At 23.9% G+C, this 19,898-nt stretch overlaps 10 protein-coding genes across 10 annotated transcripts; 5 read left to right on the top strand and 5 right to left on the bottom strand. All coding sequences in view use genetic code 6, as the record gives it.

The window, feature by feature from the left end:
* Nucleotides 1–135: 135 nt before the first annotated feature.
* TTHERM_00823740 (tetratricopeptide repeat protein) lies at nt 136–3,466 on the top strand (the record flags this gene model as incomplete). Its single annotated transcript, XM_001031476.1, has 3 exons — nt 136–2,797; nt 2,857–3,053; nt 3,221–3,466. 3 exons carry the CDS (start codon nt 136–138, stop codon nt 3,464–3,466), a joined length of 3,105 nt encoding a protein of 1,034 aa, XP_001031476.1.
* Nucleotides 3,467–3,819: 353 nt separating this feature from the next.
* Nucleotides 3,820–4,143, bottom strand: TTHERM_00823730 (hypothetical protein; the record flags this gene model as incomplete). Its single annotated transcript, XM_001031475.3, has 1 exon — nt 3,820–4,143. One exon carries the CDS (start codon nt 4,141–4,143, stop codon nt 3,820–3,822), a length of 324 nt encoding a protein of 107 aa, XP_001031475.3.
* A 242-nt stretch (nt 4,144–4,385) lies between these two features.
* TTHERM_000823729 (transmembrane protein, putative) lies at nt 4,386–5,093 on the bottom strand (the record flags this gene model as incomplete). Its single annotated transcript, XM_012800007.1, has 1 exon — nt 4,386–5,093. The coding sequence occupies one exon, from the start codon at nt 5,091–5,093 to the stop codon at nt 4,386–4,388; it is 708 nt and encodes a 235-aa protein (XP_012655461.1).
* Nucleotides 5,094–5,252: 159 nt separating this feature from the next.
* On the bottom strand, nt 5,253–6,289 carry TTHERM_00823720 (hypothetical protein; the record flags this gene model as incomplete). Its single annotated transcript, XM_001031474.3, has 2 exons — nt 5,253–5,522; nt 5,777–6,289. The coding sequence occupies 2 exons, from the start codon at nt 6,287–6,289 to the stop codon at nt 5,253–5,255; spliced, it is 783 nt and encodes a 260-aa protein (XP_001031474.2).
* Nucleotides 6,290–8,206: 1,917 nt separating this feature from the next.
* TTHERM_00823710 (CAIB/BAIF CoA-transferase family protein) lies at nt 8,207–9,624 on the top strand (the record flags this gene model as incomplete). Its single annotated transcript, XM_001031473.2, has 2 exons — nt 8,207–8,829; nt 9,009–9,624. The coding sequence occupies 2 exons, from the start codon at nt 8,207–8,209 to the stop codon at nt 9,622–9,624; spliced, it is 1,239 nt and encodes a 412-aa protein (XP_001031473.2).
* Nucleotides 9,625–10,231: 607 nt separating this feature from the next.
* TTHERM_00823700 (DHHC zinc finger protein) lies at nt 10,232–12,006 on the bottom strand (the record flags this gene model as incomplete). Its single annotated transcript, XM_001031472.1, has 5 exons — nt 10,232–10,794; nt 10,849–10,890; nt 10,940–11,325; nt 11,379–11,637; nt 11,724–12,006. The coding sequence occupies 5 exons, from the start codon at nt 12,004–12,006 to the stop codon at nt 10,232–10,234; spliced, it is 1,533 nt and encodes a 510-aa protein (XP_001031472.1).
* Nucleotides 12,007–12,978: 972 nt separating this feature from the next.
* Nucleotides 12,979–14,133, bottom strand: TTHERM_00823690 (EF hand protein). Its single transcript, XM_001031471.2, has 4 exons — nt 13,861–14,133; nt 13,495–13,760; nt 13,284–13,433; nt 12,979–13,163 (listed from the first exon to the last, which is right to left on the bottom strand). Exons 1-4 carry the CDS (start codon nt 14,107–14,109, stop codon nt 13,148–13,150), a joined length of 681 nt encoding a protein of 226 aa, XP_001031471.2. The 5' UTR covers nt 14,110–14,133; the 3' UTR covers nt 12,979–13,147.
* A 216-nt stretch (nt 14,134–14,349) lies between these two features.
* On the top strand, nt 14,350–15,097 carry TTHERM_00823680 (hypothetical protein; the record flags this gene model as incomplete). Its single annotated transcript, XM_001031470.1, has 3 exons — nt 14,350–14,415; nt 14,692–14,886; nt 14,960–15,097. The coding sequence occupies 3 exons, from the start codon at nt 14,350–14,352 to the stop codon at nt 15,095–15,097; spliced, it is 399 nt and encodes a 132-aa protein (XP_001031470.1).
* A 98-nt stretch (nt 15,098–15,195) lies between these two features.
* On the top strand, nt 15,196–15,663 carry TTHERM_00823670 (40S ribosomal protein S19; the record flags this gene model as incomplete). Its single annotated transcript, XM_001031469.3, has 1 exon — nt 15,196–15,663. The coding sequence occupies one exon, from the start codon at nt 15,196–15,198 to the stop codon at nt 15,661–15,663; it is 468 nt and encodes a 155-aa protein (XP_001031469.1).
* A 2,140-nt stretch (nt 15,664–17,803) lies between these two features.
* Nucleotides 17,804–19,341, top strand: TTHERM_00823660 (transmembrane protein, putative; the record flags this gene model as incomplete). The annotated part of the gene is made up of 4 exons (XM_001031468.3): nt 17,804–17,853; nt 18,173–18,278; nt 18,649–18,769; nt 19,079–19,341. The coding sequence occupies 4 exons, from the start codon at nt 17,804–17,806 to the stop codon at nt 19,339–19,341; spliced, it is 540 nt and encodes a 179-aa protein (XP_001031468.1).
* Nucleotides 19,342–19,898: the final 557 nt, after the last annotated feature.

Genomic DNA, 19,898 nt, shown 5'->3' with positions numbered 1-19,898 from the left:
TTAAAGAGTAAGAATAAATATTATTACTAACTTATTCCTTAAAATTGCTTATATAAAACAAGCATAAATTTTATTTTAAAGAGATAATCTACTTTTCATCAATTCATTCAGTAAAGAATATAAATAGCTATCACTATGAGCCAACAGCAGGTCGCTGATATGCAAATTTCACCGATAATTAAAGCTGATGAAAATAGATTTCAAGATAGACTACCACCAATTAATAGATCTACAATTAAGTACTAATTCAACTCAGAAGGTTAGGAGATATGTAATCATCACGCATTTTGTAGCCATAACTACGAATTTAATGATCAGTCTCATATTTTAAAGCCTTTAAGCTAGCCTTTAAGTAATTTTAACGGTGTTTAACTTCCTCCTCCTAAAGATTTAGATAATGATAATCCTTAATCAAGAGGTAATACTGCTCAAAGCGCAAAAAGATAAAGTAGTAAAGGAGGAAGTAGAGACTCATATAAACAAAATGAAGTTATTTAAAAAAGGGGAGGTAGTTAGTTGCCTAATAATCGTATTGGAATTACTGAAGAAGCATTAGATGATTGGATTGCTTAAAGTTAAAACAGACCTATTATTAGTTTCTTAGATCCATACAAGAAATTCAACGTACCCGATAAGTTACTCAATGACTTCAGAGTGCGTTATAGAAAGTGGCTAAAGACTAAAGAAAGAGATTTTGAAAAAAAACTTCTTTATTTTGAAGATAGATCTAAGATTAATAATATACCGCATCATCAACTTCCTACTAGGAGACCAAGGGAAGCAGAAAAAAACATAACTTTCCGTTATAAAGAATTATAGCCTAAATCTATAAATGGAACATCTATTGTTGTTAGAGAAAATAATGTTTGGAAAAATATTTCAAGCAAAATCCAGAATTCAAGTTTTGAAAATAGTTAATTTTTGGATACATATGATGATTAGGCTGCTAAAGATACTTCATAATTTTTGAAAAACATCGATAAAAAAGATTCACAATCTCCTATATAAAGAAATAAGCAAAATTAATCCAATAGTGATCATTTATAACTTAATCATACTAGATTGAGAGGAAATAATAAAAGCTTTCATTTGTCTCAGAATGCAGCAGAAAGAAATGTTTCATCAAATGATAACAATAAATCTTTCAATATACAGAACTCAAATATAAAACGCAATGGCTAACCCTTTAACAGCTCAATCGATATCTCATATAATTAAAATACACAAGGAGGAAACAATAATTTGAGTACTAATGAGCTTAATAGAAATATTAATTTAGTTCCTACCTTAAAGTAAAGAGTAAATGGTGCGTATATTAATTTTTCTAAATAAAACGATAGCACTTTTATGAATAATTCTTCAACCAATGCCAAGAAAAACGAAAATTCTGGAGAAAATTTGAGAACAGTTTATCATGGTTTAATTCCTAGAATTGAGATGCTTTTGAAAGATGAAGATAAGTTTAAGATTAAAGGATAGACTTGCCTGACATAAACTTCTCCTCGTTTAAATGAAAAATAAAATAATAGTTTAAATAATAGCTTTAATAATGGAAATCCTAATTAACAACAATAGCAGTAGTAGTAGTAATAATAATAAAATAACTTCAATTTAAATAATAATCAGACACTTATTATCGATACAAATTAAAGAAAGAGTTTTGATAAACATGTGGAGTGCATTACAGAAGTTCCTAAAATAGAAAAAAATCTAATGACTGAAGTAGAATTTTCATTTTGGAAAGCTGTTCGCAGAATTTAAAAAAATTCATACATGCAAGCTGTTTAATGCTTAAAAGAAACCTTACTTTATGATAAACTTCATGGAAAATCAATTTTTAACTTGGGGTGTTTATATGAGTATTTAGGGTAATATGAAACAAGCAAAAAATGGTTTGATGTAGCTTTGAAATTAAATGAAAGTCCTAACTAAGCCAAATACGGATTAGCTATATGCAACTATAAGCTTGGAAATTACGAGAGTTGTTTCGAAAATATAGACCAGGTCATCAGATGCTCAAGTGAGCCTTCCTAGGAACATTTGTACTTAAGAGCAGTTTGCAACAAAAAATTAGAAAAATTAGAAAGTGCAGCTAATGATTATTAGCAATTTATTGAGTATACTTGCCCTTCGAATTTCAATATGCTTATGCACCTTATGTTTGCAATGATTTTTAAAAATAAACGTGACCTAAACGTTAAAGTAGAACCTAAAGTGTTTTGCGAATTTAATTCTTTAGTCAGTGAAATTATAACTTCTTCTGAATATATTCCAGCTTTACAGCCCTTTTGGGAGGATAACCAGTGGGTTGATATTCATTTCTTAATCAAACGTCTTAAATTACTTTCTTTCTTTAACAGATTTGAAGAGAACGATTTAAAGAAAATTCTAACTACAATGAAATTTAACATTGTTCCTAAAAAGAAAATTATATTCCCAAAAGCAAACGAAGTTCTTGTTATTGTAGCTGGTCATATTTTAGTTCAAGACCATATAAAAAATCTTGAGCATCCTGATATTATCTCTTACTATAGTGAAGGTGATATAATCGGCTTCGAAGAAAAAGACAATGGTTTGTGTACAATCCCTGATATTTGGTTCGCATCACAAACAGAAGTTGAAACTTTGTCATTCCCTAAAAGCACTTTTGTAGATCTGTGGAAAAAGCATTCATTTAATTTAATTAAAATATAAATATTAAATTACATCTAGCAAATACCTATATTTAATGGAGTTTCTGAGCTTACACTCTACCGTCTTGCATTTGAAATTATCACAACCCAAACATTTAACAGAGGTATTAATGAAACTTTTCACTAAATACTAATTTAAATTATAACAAAAATAATTATTTAGGTGACATTATATTTAATGATGGAGAATGTGCTGAGCAAATAAAATACATTGAATTAAAGAAAAATGAAGGAAAAACAAAGAATGTGGCAGAGAGGATGAATAACAAAATGACTAAATTAGACTTTACAAAAAGAAAAATAAATGGATTTTATATTGTTAAAGAAGGTATTTGTGAGTTAGAAACTCCAGCAGGTTGGGTAATACATAAAATTATATTTCTTTATTTAATATTAAGCAAAACAAACAGATAAAATAACTAATTTTGATAATAAAAAATTATAACTAAAAAAAATAAAATAATTAATTAATTCTTATTCTAATTTTAATTTTAATTTAAAAAAAAAAAATTAACTTTATAAAAAAGCTTGATTATAAACTAAGTGAAGGAGATTATTTTGGAGAAAGTCTTATGTTTAATACTTTAAATGTAAATAGATTCGGAAGAATAAAAGCTAAAAGTGAGAAAGTAGAGTGTTATTTCCTCCCCCGTTTGTATTTTGAAAAGATTCCCTTATTAGATAAAAATATAATGTAAAGTAATTGCCACAAATCTCCTCGTTTCAAAGAATGTTAGAGATACTTAGTTTAAGCATTTAAAACTTCGAAGTGAGTGAATAAATTATTTTCAGTTATATTTTCCAAATAAAAGAATGTTGTAGTGATAAATAAATACTACTTTTTGGTTTAAGCTTATGATATAAATAAATAAATAAATGAAAGATAAAATAAAAGAAAAGTTTATTTTACAATCATATTAATGTTTGTATATATATATATGTATATATTCTATTTACAGTTTTCTTTCTTAAAAGTATTAATTTCTAAATATAAAACAATGCAAAGATGGCTTTTTAAGTAACTATTATTCTAAAAAACAATAAAGATATTTATTTATCTAATAGGTTGTAATTATTACTAGGATTTAGTGTAAAATAAATACTTAAAATATCTCAAAATAACTTTTCAAGAGCTTTTAGGACTTATGGCTAATTGATTATTTCTCATTCTTTGTACAAATTTTTATAAGGAAACAATATCTTTATTGGCAGTTTCATAACATTTGTCTAAGGATTTTGCATTTTTATCAGGTTAAGAGAGGCAATTTTATAATTTTTACTTTAATACTCTTTTTCCACTTAAATATAATATGTAATCTTAATCGCAATTGTAGCTGCATTAATCTTTCATAGCAGTATCCCAACACTTCTTACATTCTTATAATGTATCTTGGAGATATTATTTGGTTAATATTTTTACTTATTACTCGTATTGCTGTTAATTTGACATTATTTATCTGTATTCTATATTTTTTGATTGAATAAATATGGAATCAAAGTGGATTACCAGTTAGCTATCCTATATTTGATATTTAGAAAATTGATTAGATTTTAATAAAAAATTAAAAATATTATGTCTCTAATTAAGAAATCACAAAAGAATTTTCTTTTTAATTTAAAGAAAAATATTGACAGATAGTTTTAGAATTTAATTCTATTGGGATCAATTTAGATTGATAATCACTAAAAAAATCATTGTAATTTCGCTTAATTATTTAACACTTTTAAATAATTCTCAATAAAAAAAATACTAATGCGCAACTCACTCCGCTCAAGGGTTTTAGTTTAAATTAATAATTAATTAATTAATTAATTAATTAATTAAAAAATGAATTTGCTTTTGAAAAATTTATTAACAAATAATAAAAAATCTGAATTTAATTAAATAATCTCTACATAATAATTTATTTATTAATTTATTTGCAAAGATTGATTCAAATAATTGTACTCAATCGTACGTAGATTTAGTTTGTAAATTTTAAAATAGATTAAAGTGTGCGTTTTTAATTGTTTTAGATACTTTCTATAGATTTATTAAAAAGTAAAGAAATAGAAAGCAAAATAATGTGGGGAAGCAAGCACACCAAAGAAAAAGAAACCATAATAACTAACTAAATAAATAAATAAAAAATAAATAAAGAATTTGGAAGTATTGTTAATGATAAACTCTATCAAATCATCAAGGAATACACATTCATTGTATGCAGAACATATACATAAATAAATTTAAGTCAATAAAGGATTTATCTGCTTCTTGTTAGTAGTAAAAGTTGATTATTATATACCAATATATTTAATGATTAAGAAGATATATATACATTTTTACACTCGTTGAGTGTGCATTTTTGATGATTCATAACCCTTTTATTATTATATTTTATATTAACATCTACTCTACATTTCACTTGAGAAAATATTGTATAGAACTTGATTTCTTCCAGCCTAAGAGAATTCATTTTTTTAATTACCTCCCTTTAAAGCCTTTTGATCACTTGCTCATATCAAGTCTCTTCTCTTGTGAATGTGAGTATTTTGAGGAATTTCTTTACTACAAAAAAATCAGTTCTTCTTGGCAGGCTTGGAGCTCTTCTTGGCATCTTTCTTGGCAGGCTTGGTTTCCTTCTTAGCTTCCTTCTTAGCGGGCTTATGATCTTTCTTGGTTTCCTTCTTGGCAGTCTTATTGTCCTTCTTAACTTCCTTCTTGGTGCTCTTGGGTTAAGCAGCAGCCTTCTTACCAGGGTTGATAGCCTTCTTAGCAGCTTCCTTAGCGGGTCTCTTTTTAGAGAGCTTCTTATCACCAGCAGCAGCGTGAACGGTCTTCTTGGCATCCTAATTTTTAAATTAAAGATATTTTCAATAAAATGAATAAAACGTTTTTCCCAATAATATTTGTATTAATTCATTCATTCTACTTTTTAACTCTCTTTTAGTGAGAAAAAAAGTGTAGAACTATTAAAATATGTTTCTTAAAAATAGTAGAAACTTCAATAAATAACCAAAGGAGGAGAAAGTATTTAGTAATTAAAAATTCTATTTTGAATTTATTTAATGAAAATAGTAGAAACAAATCGTTAAATTCTTACGCTGACGGTTTCCTTCATGGTTTTGGTTTTGTGGATCTTCTTCTTGGTATCAGCCTTGACGGGGGTGACATCCTTCTTGACGGGGGTGGTGGAAGCAGAAGCAGCCTTGCCCTTGGTGGGGGTAGGCTTAGTATCCTTCTTGGCGATGGCTTTCTTGATGGGAGCCTTCTTGTGGTCCTTCTTTTCTCTGGTAGCAGACTTGGAAGTTGAACTTCTGGGAGCCATTTTATATTATTTGTTTTTTAGTTTTTTTTTCTTGTTTTTTTCTTAACGATTTAATTTTGTATATTAGATTATAATATCGCGCGTTAGATATGGGTTTATATCAAATTCAAAAATTTCTCTTAAAAATAATCTGAAATCTGATTGGATAATCTCCTCTCCAAATAAGATTTATCTCTCTCTTATCAAATATCTAAGAGGAAGTTTTTATATATCTTTAATCAATCCATCGAATTAAAATTTCTAAGATTCTTTATATCTATAAGAATTAATTTCATATAACACAACCATTAAATTTTAAAGCTAATATCATTCATTCATTATATATAATACTTTCTCTGTCATCCTAATGAAACCCCCACCTATTCCCTCCACATTTATGTACAGCTAAAAATTATAAAATATTTGTTTACTTGCCTATTTATCAAGCAAATATGTAAAATGTTAACAAAATTGCAATTTATTTTATTTATTTATTGATTGATGCTTTATTAAAATCTCATAGTTAAAGATAAAACAACAGATTGATTCATATACATTCATTCATTCATACATACATACTTCATTTTTAAGATCAAATATTTCTTTGCTTCATTATAATTTTTCTTATATATTTTAATTAATTATTATTTATTCATAAAGAAAAATTATTTTTGAGCCTATTAAATAAATTTTATGTCATCATTTAAAATATATATATTTAAATTTCTATTATGTGAATGTTGTATAAATCATCTTTATGATTTTCATTGTTTTCTAATTAATTAATAAACTTTGCTGAAGTATATTTAACAAAATTGATTTAATCTAAACATTTTTTGTTTGTTTGTTTTTAATAAGTAAAAAAACAAAAAAAAATACTTATTTTGATAAACATAATTCTTGGTTCACATTTATTCTTACTATCTTAATGTGAAGTGATTCGCTAGCTCCATATTGGTAATATTTACATTTAGAATGTTGATCATTAAGCCATTCATATTATTTATTAATCAGCTTTTTAAAATCATTTTTTAAACTGCAATTAATTTAGTTCTAAGATAATCATTTATAATTCCAAAATTATTTTGGGTATCATTTTTGTGGATTTTTTTCAGGAAAAGTCTTATTCACACATAATTCATTTATAAAATTCTCCTCTAACTAAAATCCTTTTTTAGCAAGTATTCAAACATTCTTTGGTTTTACATTCTTAAATGGATTAAACCTATTATTTATTGGAAAATTTAATCAAATAAGACCTGCAAGGTAATGAAAAATTAATAACTGAAAACTCTAGTAAAGTATAATTATTAATTAAAACTGCTAAGAGAAATGTCAAAAATAAATAAATCGCACTAAATATCTATTAAATATTAGTAACAATTAAATTTTTATGTAGAACAACATGTAATTTCATAGAAGTTATTCAATCTAAGTTGTTTATCAGTTTATTTTAGAGATAAAATTATTAGGTTTTATACATAAATTTTTTGATAATTATTTGGCTTATTTTATTCTAAAAATGCTATATCAAACTTTAAGAATAAGTCTAGTGATATGTGTTGATAAGCTTTGAAAGTTTGAGGACTAGGCAGTAAAATAGTTTATTCCATAAACTTTTTTATTGTTAAACACTGAAACAATTGAAAATTATTAACATGTTGAAGATTTATATCTTACGAGAAGTAAATTAACTACATAATTTATCTTCTCTAAAAAATATAGCTAAATAAATATGAGATCTTTCTGATTATTTACAATACCATTTGTAATTAATTCGTTCCGATCCCAACAAATAAATATTTTACTCGTTTTTTTCTATTTTTAATATAACATTTTTTATTTTGGCTTTAAGTTTCTTTAATGAATTAATTATATATGTCCTTTTTACATACTTACTTTTGCCATTTTAAGTTTAAAAAATATTGTAAATAAAATCAAAAATTAGAATTGTTTATTTTATTAAATTACAGAAATTTTAATTCTATTTGATTTTACTTTTAAGACTTATTCATATTTTTAAAATGTTGAGCAGTGTTAATTAATATTCTATGCTTTCTATCACGTACAAGATATGTTTAAACTTGCGTAATAAAAATCCTTATCCTTCTTAATTAAAAGCTACAAATTTTATAAATTTTAATTCATTAACAAAGAAATTATTTCACAAATTTAATTCATAAATAAATAAATAATTGAAGTAGAAATTAGCTTAAAGTTATTTGTATGCTTTAAACATAGCTGATTAAAAAATTCTTCAGTACTAATCAGTAACCTTTATTAAAGGGGATTAGGGTAATTGATTTATCTAGAATATTGGCAGGCCCTTTTGGTACAATGTATCTGAGTGATTTAGGAGCTGAGGTAATTAAAATTGAATCTTTTGAAGGAGATGAAACAAGAAAATGGGGTCCTCCCTTTGCAAATAAAGAGGACTCTTCATATTTTTTATGCGTCAATCGTAATAAAAAGAGTATATGTCTAAACCTAAAGTCACAAGAAGGATAAAAAATAGTCCATGAATTAGTTTAAAAAAGCGATATTGTAGCAGAAAACTATTCATAAGGAGTCACTCAAAAGTTAAATTTAGATTATGAAACTCTAAACAAAATAAACCAAAGGATTATATATGCCTCAATTTCAGGATATGGTGACACAGGTCCTATGTCTTAATCACCAGCATTTGATTTAGTTATGCAAGCCAGATCTGGGTTTATGCATATCTCTGGACAGCCAGATGGACCACCAACTAAAATGGGATTTGCAGTTAGTGATGTATTAACAGGATTAAACTTAGCAAATGGCATTTTAGCTGCTCTTTATTATAGACAGGTCACAGGTAGAGGAATGTAAACATGTTTTTACTTAATTTCTACTGCATTTTCATTTTATACAAATAAACTTTATTATCATATTTTATTTAAATTTTACTTTAGATAGCATTTGTAAATGCTATTTATTATTCTTATGATATTATTTATTCATAACATTCAAAATTTATTATTTGTTATAAATTTATTTTATTTAGGCATGTAAAAACGAGTTTATAAGAAAGCTCAATAGGCTCTTTAGTGAATATATCTTCCTAGTATTTAAATGGTGGATAAGCTGGAAGAAGAATGGGTAATAATCATCCATCAATTGTGCCATATGGAGTCTATAAAGTAAAAAACGATGAATACATAGTTTTGGGTTCAGCAACAAATGACTAATTCAAAAGATTTTGTAAAGTCATAGGAATAGAAGAAATTCTATCAGATGAAAAATTTAAAAATAACTCAGATAGAGTTAAAAATAGAGTAGAACTTGATGAAATTATAAATAAGGCGTTACAAAATTTTGAAGCAAAATAACTTACTCAATTATTAGAAGAAAATAAAATACCTGGAGGGAATATATATAACATTTAATAAATGTTTGAAGATGAATAAGTCAAGCACCTATAAATGGCAGAAGAAGTTGAATCAACAAAATATCCAAATCTTAAATTGGTAAGAAATCCTATCAACTATAGTGAAGGTATCAAAGCTAAAATGGTTGAACCACCCTCATTAAATGAGCATTGTGATTATGTACTCTCAGACATATTATAATATTCTTAAAATAAAATTAACTAACTAAGAGATTAAAAGGTTATATTGTGATTTAATTTCATCTACCTTATCCTATCTATATATATTTTCTAAGATACTAAAAATTAAAATATCAATTATTTATTAAAAAGATAATTTTTTAAATAATAATTTCAATATATATACTATGAAAATTTTAAATTTTAGTTGAAAAGTATTTATTAAAAAAATAATTAATTGTTTGATCATAATTTTTTGAAATAATTCTTTTAATTTTTCACTACTTTTAGAAAGTTTAGATGCCAAACAATTTAATATTTTTTTCAACTTAATGTAAATTTTCTGTTTTTTTAAATAATACAAAAATTATTTTTAAAAATAAGATAAAATTATTTGAGAAATTAAATATAATAGCTTTATGTAGCTATCGAATTATTTTGTATATTTTGAGATAATTTTATCATAAAACTAAAATAGATTAAAAGCAATCAAATACAAATTAAATATATAGATGAAATCTATTTACTTACTTAGTTAGTTATTTATAAAATAAATTATATTTTAATTATTTAGTATAAAATATTACTTTTAAAGATAATTATAATTAATTTTATTTCAAATTAAAAGGATTAAACATTAAAAAACACTTTAGAGGATAAGATTAATAGAATTTTTGGTTTCATTCATCTAAAATTTCACTTTTAGGAGGTTTAAAAGTCAAAAAATTATAATAAGTCTTGCAACCTTATGCATAGGTAAATTTTTGTTTTTCTTAATTAATTTTATTTTTATAGGTTTCTTCCTTTAAAGTTGATCCTATACATGCTAAAAAACAGTCAAAGAAAGCAAAATTACTCAATCCTGCAGCAGAGCCTATATATAAAATCATTCCCAGAAGTGGAATCACAGGATTATTATAAAATTTAACATCTTGATAAGAAGCAATCCAAATAAATGAGATTAGTGTAATTATCACAAAAGGAAATACCATAAATTTAGTGAAATCCTTATTTAATCTAAGGACAGCCAATAAAAGAAGACAGCCAGTTATCGCAATAAATAAGTAAAATAAGACATAATTGTGATAAAATTATACAAATACAAAGCTATTCTATTTGATGTTATCAACAAAGCAGAGTATACTAAAAGCAAGCATGTAGAGAACCCAAATATAACTGCACCATAAGAATAAATAAAAATTCTTGTGATTTCTTTATCCTATGCAATTTCCCATAAAAAAGCCTAATATAATTCAAGTAAATTTTAAATATATCCTGATAATCGAAAAGTATTTACAATGATGATCGAAATTTTTGACACATTAATTGCACTCACTGCCTATTGAAATAAAAAATATAAGCATATAATATTAATATTTATAAAATACAATGAGATGCAAGAGGTGGTCTTATTAGCTTACAGGTAGTGCAATATCTTGACTCGTATAGATTACCTCCTTCATATTATTTTACTGTGAGATTTGCAGGTAATTTCGGAGGGAATGGATTTATAAATACATTCTACATGTTTTTATTGTCAAATCCTTGTTAGTTATCAAAATTTTATAAATTTTATGTTAACTGATTGATTTATTTGTCGCAACTTTTCAAACCATTTTAAATTTCGCTTAATCCAGTCTACATTTAAACTACCCAATCATTCATATTTTTTTCTTTTATTTCTTGATTCATTTCACTTAATTCTACATTAAATTAAGGCTATTCTTTTATAGCCTTATTTGTAGGTTCTTCTAATTTTATAATGTTCTTGTTTCTAATATCAAAATAAAGTATTTAATATGGAAAATATAAGAATAAACAAATTACATTTCTTCGTTTGCTTATTGCTGCTAAACATCTGATTTTTCGCAAATTACTACTTTTTAAGTTTCAATCAATATTTCATCATTCTTTTTTTCAGCAGGTATCTAAGAATTCTTAGCAACTTAATCATTTATTTAAAGTACATTATTTTAGTTATTAGTTTAGTTTTGATCTAATTATGCATTTTTTTCAATATTTTATTATTTCTCTACATCATTTTATTATTATTCTACATGAGTTCCTTTTTTGAGTACACCAGGATCTATTAAAAAATTTATAAGATTGAGCATAAAATTTTAAGAAATTTTCTATAAAAAGTCCTATAAAATATTTTAAAATATATATTACCTGTAAAATAACATTTAATTGCATTGTATAACCCAGGGATTGAAATAAAGATACCAATAATTGTGATTGCAGGTGAGTACTCTACCCAAGTGTGAGGAGAAATAACTGCTAAAAAATATACGCTAAGAGTAATGTAAACTGTCCATAGCAATAAAACTATAACTAAATTATTTCCATTTCCTACGTAAATCTTATTATTATAACATGTGCTTGTTTGCTATTTAAACCTAAAATCTAAGTTATGTTAAATAGTTTATTAAATGCTTTTATCTTAAGGCACCATTATTAAGTTGAATAATTATCTAATCTTTATTTATAAATTAAAAAAAATAAGTGAATATTTTTGATGATTTTTTTTATAGTAAAATAATCAAATGTTTAGAACTTAAACTAGTAAATAAAATTATTAATTAATTGTAATATTAAGCGTTAAAGGCTAAATTATTAAATTAATAAAAAAAGTTTTAAATTTTTTCTAAATATCTATACTAGTTATTTTATCTTAACCTAGAACTAAATACTTCTAAATGATTTTTAAAGCAAAGAAAGATAAATAAAATATTCTTTAAATTATCAGTAATTAATTAGTAAAAATTCATATCAAAGAGTTAATTGTAATAAAAAAACTGATTTGATATAGATAATTTTTACAATTAATTAAATTACCAAAATAAATAAATCTCTGATTTATATTTTTATATTTGTTTAAATTTATTCTATCAAGTAACTTGAATAGTATATTATACTATAAACTATCCAATTTATGTGTTAGTTGGTTTTTGAAAAAAACATTTCGCTTAGCTTTAAATGTTATTTCAGGTAAAATTGAAAAAAATAATTTCAGTTTGAAGCTTATTTAGAGATTTGCTGGTATTTATTTACAATCAAAATCTTTCTGCAAATAATTTTACTTTTATGGTTAAATAGCTAAACTTGAATATAAGATACTACTTTTAAAAGGAAGTTTTACAAAATCTGTTAAATTAAATAATTTTAATCATTGAGTTTTTTTAAGAATTTACTGATATAAATATTCCCGTGATTTAATCTGAATAATTTCTTATTAATACAAAAATTACTTTTAAACTTTGATTTATTATACTAATTTCACAAAAAATATGTCTTGACTTTAAAAAAATTTCTATAAATCAGTTAATAGCAGTTGAAAATTTACAGATCCGCGAATATTTAGAAAAAAAAAATGAATTTAATAATGTACGTTAACCAAATTTGATGACAGAAGATGGTATAAATTAAATTATAATTTCTCACAATTTTTTATTTAAAGATTAACTTTACGATTGATATTACGAGTGTATATACTTTTTACAAATATTTAATTAGTTATTTAATTTTTTATGAAGACATATCAATCAGTCAGTCAACACCAATCATTTTAAAAAACCTTGCTATTCCTTTAATTTTCATATATATCCAAGCCTTTTTATAGAAAAAATTATATTTTCATCTTAAATATAAGTATAACTTAGTTTTGAATTAATTATACTCATGAACACAAACTAAAAAATCTGTTATTTTTAAAATATAAGTATAAGTTACTTTGAACAGAAGTCATTTTTATCTAGAATTCCATCATGGTCTGTATCTGCTTCTTATATGAATTCTATTATATCAGAATCACTAATAACTATATCTAAATACTATCCAAACAGACTCTTAATATCTTACAAATTTACACCATTTTTACCCCTAAATAAAAAATAATTGGTTGATTTTTATTAAATTGTCTGGTATAATAATCAATGTATACTTTCTGTCAAAAAGTTTGAAAATTTCATTCGCTTCTTATTCTCTGCCACCTCCAAAGAACCATTTTTTACTTATAATGCTTAAAACCTCTTCAAGACTAAATGAGGTTTTGTTTGAAGGATAATCTTTTCTAATTTCTTCCTCTATTTCTTTAACGTTCATACTAGTAAAAGCAAAGTTACCTAAAATAGATCTCAATTATGTTCTATTGATCTAACCTAATTTGTCAGGATCATAAAAGTAGAAAGCGTCTTTTACCTCTTTTTCCTTTTTTTTAAATTTCAAAGAAAAAAATTAGTTTAAAAATATTTTAGAATTTCTTTTTGTAAAATGTAAAATTGTTCATAATAATTATTAGAATATTTACCATCTCATCAGGTAGTTTTTGATTTTTTTGTTCTTATCTTCTAGGTTAATTTCTAGGTTAAGCTGCTTGAGTTCTTTTTTTATCCTAAAGTCTTGCTTGGTTTGAATTAGAATTTGCGTTTGTCTAATTATTGTTGGTACTCATTTTTTATTATACTATTTTCGTGGTGTTTGTTAAATGAATTTTTTGATTAATTGAATAAATATCAAAATTTTAAAAGCTATTAGCATTAATATAATCCAAATACATTTAATAATTTTGAAGAAATTAAAAAAATTTGATATCAAATAAGTCATCAGTTATTTATTACCAACAAAAGTAAAAAAATAAAATCATATTGTAAAAAGTTTGAATTGTGTAAAATAAAAAAATAAATATTCATTAAAGATTTTAATTTTTTAGTTTATTTATTCAAATAATGCAAATCATTTTATTTTGTATATTACCTAAAATATCAAAATAAACATCTAAAAAACTCATTGTTTTATAATGCAAAGTAGTTTAAATTCATATAAACTTATTAGCCTAAATAATTATTCTAACTTTAACAAAAAAGTTAGAAAAAATATTTTCAGAGTTTAAAATATTTTAGCTTTTTTTAAATTAAAATTATTTTTAATAAGAAAAATTCTATTTTGAAAAAAATAATGTGAAAATTGTAATTAAAGATAAAAATACTTATAAAATAAACCCATATTTCATTTAATTTAAAGTCAAAAAATGTTGAAGAAATTTGTTATATACATATTAATTGTATATTTTGAGATGCTGTTATTTTTAATGATTGTTGGCTGATAAGCAATTTATTCTTTTAAAATAATTTTAAATAAGAAAAATAAATTTTTTGGGTAATGTGCAGATAGATACATAAAATACATTATTCCTGGTATTCATCAAAAATAAACAAACAAATAAATAAATAATAGAGGATTGTTTTAATAAGATTTAGTTGATTGGTTGGGTAAAATATTAAAGGAAGTAGATTTGATTGCTGGCTAATTGAAGAGTGATAAGAAGGGAGAGAAAGTAAAATGATAACTATAATGAAAATGATAAAATTTATAATAGGGTATTACAAATAATAATAATAATATGGCAGTTTATGAGAATTAAGTACAGATTAAAAAAAGTTGGAAGCTAAAGAAATGAAGGGAGAGGAAGGAAGAATCTTTAAGCCAAAGAAGAAGGATTAAAAATAAGGGAAAGAAAAATAATTGAAAGACAGAAAACACAGTGAGTTTAATTTAGTATAAAAAAAAGAGGTAAACCAAAATAAGAAAAGATAAAAGAAAAGAGTAAAAAAAATTTAATAAAATAAAAGCAATTAATATTAAGATGAGCAATAACCAAAGTTTCTTCACCGTCAAGGACGTCGCCGCCGCTGACTTCATTAGAGAATATGCTTCTCACCTCAAGAAGGCTAACAAGCTCTCTATCCCCGAATTCACTCAATGGACCACCACCTCTGTTGCTAGAGAATTGGCTCCTCAAGATAGCGACTGGGTTTATATTAGAACTGCCGCCTTAGCCAGAAAGGTTTACCTCAAGCCCCACACTGGTATCTCTACCCTCAAGCACATTTTCGGTTCCAACAAGGACAGAGGTAACTTGAGAAACAAGCACCAAGCTTGCCACGGTAAGATCCTCAGATGGGCTCTTAAGTCTCTTGAAGATTTGAAGATCATCAGAAAGGACAAGAACTCTGCTACCAAGAAGTTCTCCAGAGTTATTACCAAGGAAGGTATGACTGAACTCAACAGAATTGCTACCCAAATTGCTATCAAGCAAAGACAAGCTAAGTGAAATACCTAATAATTAGCAAAATAATATATATTAATGATTAATTCTTGATTTTCTCTCTAATCTAGGATATTAGAAAAGAAATAGTTAGTTAGTAATCATTACTGCCATTTTTACCAATTAAATCAAGCAATAAACAATGGCAGAAAGCACATTTACTGATATAATGAATTAATGTAAATTAACATCTTTTTAAGTGTGTAATCTATTTTTTATTTCTATATTATCCATTAAATAAAAGTATTTAAATCTTATACTTCTTAACAACTCAAATTATTTAATTGTCTCTTCTCAGTTGTTTTCTCTATGGGCATTATATCCACTCAAATATAGCCTCTAATTAGCTTTATATTTAGCAAGACACAAAAAAAAATAGATATTCATAAATTGATTTAAATCAAAAATATATTATTAGATGATTGATTGATTAACTGTTTTTAGATAAATTGGTGAATGAATCATTTATAGATTCCAGTATTTTAAATAAAATAGGGATTTAGTTAGAATTTAAATTGGTGATAATAACTCAAAACAAACTGCATTCGGATTTCTTCAAGCAGAAACCAATATTTAGATGCAAAATTAAAAATATTTTGAATATACCTATTACTTACTTACTTTAATGTTGAATTGACATAAAGAAACACAACAAAAAAATATATCCTTGCAACTTAGAATAATCTACAAAAAATATAGAATTTATTTAAGATAAATAAATATGGTTTTACTAACTAATCCCAATTTTTAGCAATTTAAAAGAAGTTTATTTACTTACTTACTCATCAATCAATCAAATTTAATACTATGATTTTGTTTTAATTTTTGAGTTGTATTTTTTCAGCAATATTAATATTGCAATCAACTCTATTTACTTTTCAAAACTTAGTTTTGTAATAAAAAAGCTATTTTTATGTTTAAATTTTTAAATATTACAAAAAGTAACAAAATCAAAATTGAATCTTCCCAATAAAATGTCAATTAAAATAAAACAACATTTCTAACTATCATCAATCAATCAATAAACAATTCATTCATTCATTTTAACACTTATAAAGATTCTTCAACAGCGAAAATATATATATAATATTAACATATTTATTTCATTTTACCTTTTAAAACTAAAATTTAAAATGCATGAAATTTAATTTAATCTTGAAAATTTGGCTTTTAATTTTATTCTAAAAAAAGAAAGTATTTATTTGTACAATTATAGCAAAATTAACAATAAAAAACAATCTTAATTAAATCCTTTTAAATTTAAATGATATATCAAATATTTTTTTCTTTCTGAAAAGATATATAAAATAGAATAATCAATTATCTGCTATATCATTAAATAAGAAACAAAATCTTCTTAAAATTTGAATTTAATAAATAAAAATATTTAATTATCAATAACTTTAAATGCCAACTTTTTAAAAAGTATTTTTTTTAGTTTTAATTTTTGAAATAAATTTTGATTTAAACTGTATTTTGTTTAACATTGAATTTAATCGAAAAATAAATAAACATTTTTAGAAGATTTATTAAAAATATTTTAGTAATTATCAATTTAAAATTAAAGTAACTATCTAACTTTATTTTAATTCATTTAGCAAAAGATAAATCAAAATATGATTTTAAAATAAATAAATAGATGAATCAAATTAAAAAATTGCATTTATAATTTAATTATATAGCATATAAAGTATTAGAATTCATGATAAATATGTAATTGCAAATAAAAATTTTAATTCATATATCTAAATTCTTTAGGATTAAAAAATCTTTTAAGATATTAAAAAGAATAAATCAAATAAAATGGGATCGATAGAAAGACAGATAGATACATACATAAATTCATTCATTTATTGAATAGCTAATTTATTCATTTTATTTTGATTGTATTTGATTTATTAGATAAAGATTCTTAGTAAAGGAATGAAGCCTCAAAAGAATGTTATCAAATCACACAAAGATAAGAAAAAGAAAAAATTATGAGAATATCATTTGAAGGGAGACTATAAAGAAAAAAGAAGAAAAAGAAAGAGGATTAATTGTGAAATAAAAAATAAGAAGGGAAAAAAGAAAAAAAAATAAATTAACAAAACAAATTTTTTATATTTAATTTATCAATTAATTAAGATATAACTAAACAAAGAGGATGTGGTATAAATACTTTAGCAAGCAATCTTGGAACCTCAGAGTCTGGAGGTTTGTTATACAAAAATACATTTTACATTTTCGTATCAAGATATACGCAAGCAATTAGAAATAATTTTATCAACTCACAATAAACAAACAGCTTTTTAATACAAAAAATTTATGAATTTAACAGATAATTAGAATTATATGCGCCAATAGCTCCCATTATTTATCTTTAATCTGATGCAGTTTTAAAGTTTGTAAATGAAATGAAATCAAAACAATTAATAGAAAATTTTAAAATAGCAATTGGCTGATGGCTTGCTTGAATATTTGATATAATTTACTATTAATATCTCATTCAACTTGTTTCTTTATTTAAAATTAGAAAGGCCAACTTGAAATACAACCAAGATGACTTTGGTATGACTCAACCCAAGTATATTGCTAGATTCGGTGATTTCCGTTTCAGATTAGTCAGAACTGAAGGTGCTGTATGAAAATAATTTTATTTCAAATACATTATTTGTTTATTTAGGGAAAGGACTTGCAAATTTTAGAAATGTTTTGCAGATTATTTTTAATTATGAAAATGTTTGTGAAAAAGCATAAAAATTAAGTGGTTACCTAAAATAGAATGACTATGTATTTAAAAAACAAATGTGCTCGCTCCAGAAAATTATTGATAATATCATGATTATGATTAAATTAATATAATCTGATGCTAAAATTAGAATTTGAAAGCACAATTAGATAAAAATAATTACGAATTCAGATGAATAACAATCATGAACATTTCTATAATTTGAAAGAATTTTTTCTAAAAATGTAAATTAATCTAATTTATTGAATATAATTAAATAGCTTAGAGGTTGCATGTTCTTCGTTGGTTTTGGATGCTTCTCCATCATAAATTATCTTTATGGAAGATACGGTTATATTATTAATGAAAGCTCTTAAAAACGTGCTGCTTAAGATTTACTTGGTAATTAAATAGAAATTTATTGTTTAGAAATTAGATATTATTTAGAACAAGATATGAATTGATTGATTGATTGATATAAAAATGTAATGCACCAAATAAATTTATTGTAAAAGCAATAAATAATATTTATGCTAAAATCAATATAATAAACAGAAAAAATTCTTTTCACATAACGAGATGGCTAAATACTCCAAAATTTAAATTTAAAATATCGATCAATTTATATCTACATTTTTAAACAAATAAATAAATAAATATGCTACTTATTTAGTAAGTTTATTCATACTTAAATTAATTTTAAAAATATAGATAACGACATGGCTGCTGATAAAATTTTATTCAAAAACAGAGTCGGTGCTCCTACCAGACCTCTTAGAAGCTTAGATGATATGATGGCTTTCTTATCTGGTTCTGCCACTTATGACTAACTTGCTGATTATGCTTCCTATAATCACGCTATGGACGTCAACCAAGATCAATAAGCTGGTCTTGACTCTTGGATGAGTGAAAAGGACAAAAACATGGTTAAATATTACCAAAGATCTCTTGGTAAGAAGGTAGAAGGTATCTGAGCTTACTTTAATCTAATAATTTCACAATTTATTATATAGATAAATATTCAAAGTGAAATATTTATTATTTGCTTGCAAACATACATTTTCACATTTATTTTTATGTATTATGTATTTTTAGATCACATTTACATAAAAAAATAAATAATTACTCTGATATAATCATTTTTTAATTAACTTTTAATAGATTAATTTGGTAAATTAATTTTTACTCTACACTAAATTTATTTTATTAGTAAGTTTAATTGGAATTCTATCAATTTTAGTTAAATAAATTTTTAGAGTAAGCAGTACATAAAATAAATAATATCATAAATAAACTTTTTAGTAGCACAAGATATGATATTATTACAAAAAATAATTTTTAGTTAAAAGAATAAATTATTAAAAATTAATATTATGAGTTTATGAAAAAAAATTAGATTTGCTAATATTAATAAAGTAAATTTAAGCAAACCTTAATTTCTACATCAGATAAAATGTAAACAATGGTATCAAGAGTTATTTATTAAAGATAATTAAGTCAATATTATTATATGTTTCTAGATTATTTAAAG

The sequence above is a fragment of the Tetrahymena thermophila genome, assembly GCF_000189635.1.
Source record: "Tetrahymena thermophila SB210 genomic scaffold scf_8254397, whole genome shotgun sequence".
NCBI classification, from domain to species: domain Eukaryota; phylum Ciliophora; class Oligohymenophorea; order Hymenostomatida; family Tetrahymenidae; genus Tetrahymena; species Tetrahymena thermophila.
The sequence above is the reverse complement of the archived record's forward strand: the minus strand, read 5'-3'. Positions and strand labels throughout refer to the sequence as shown.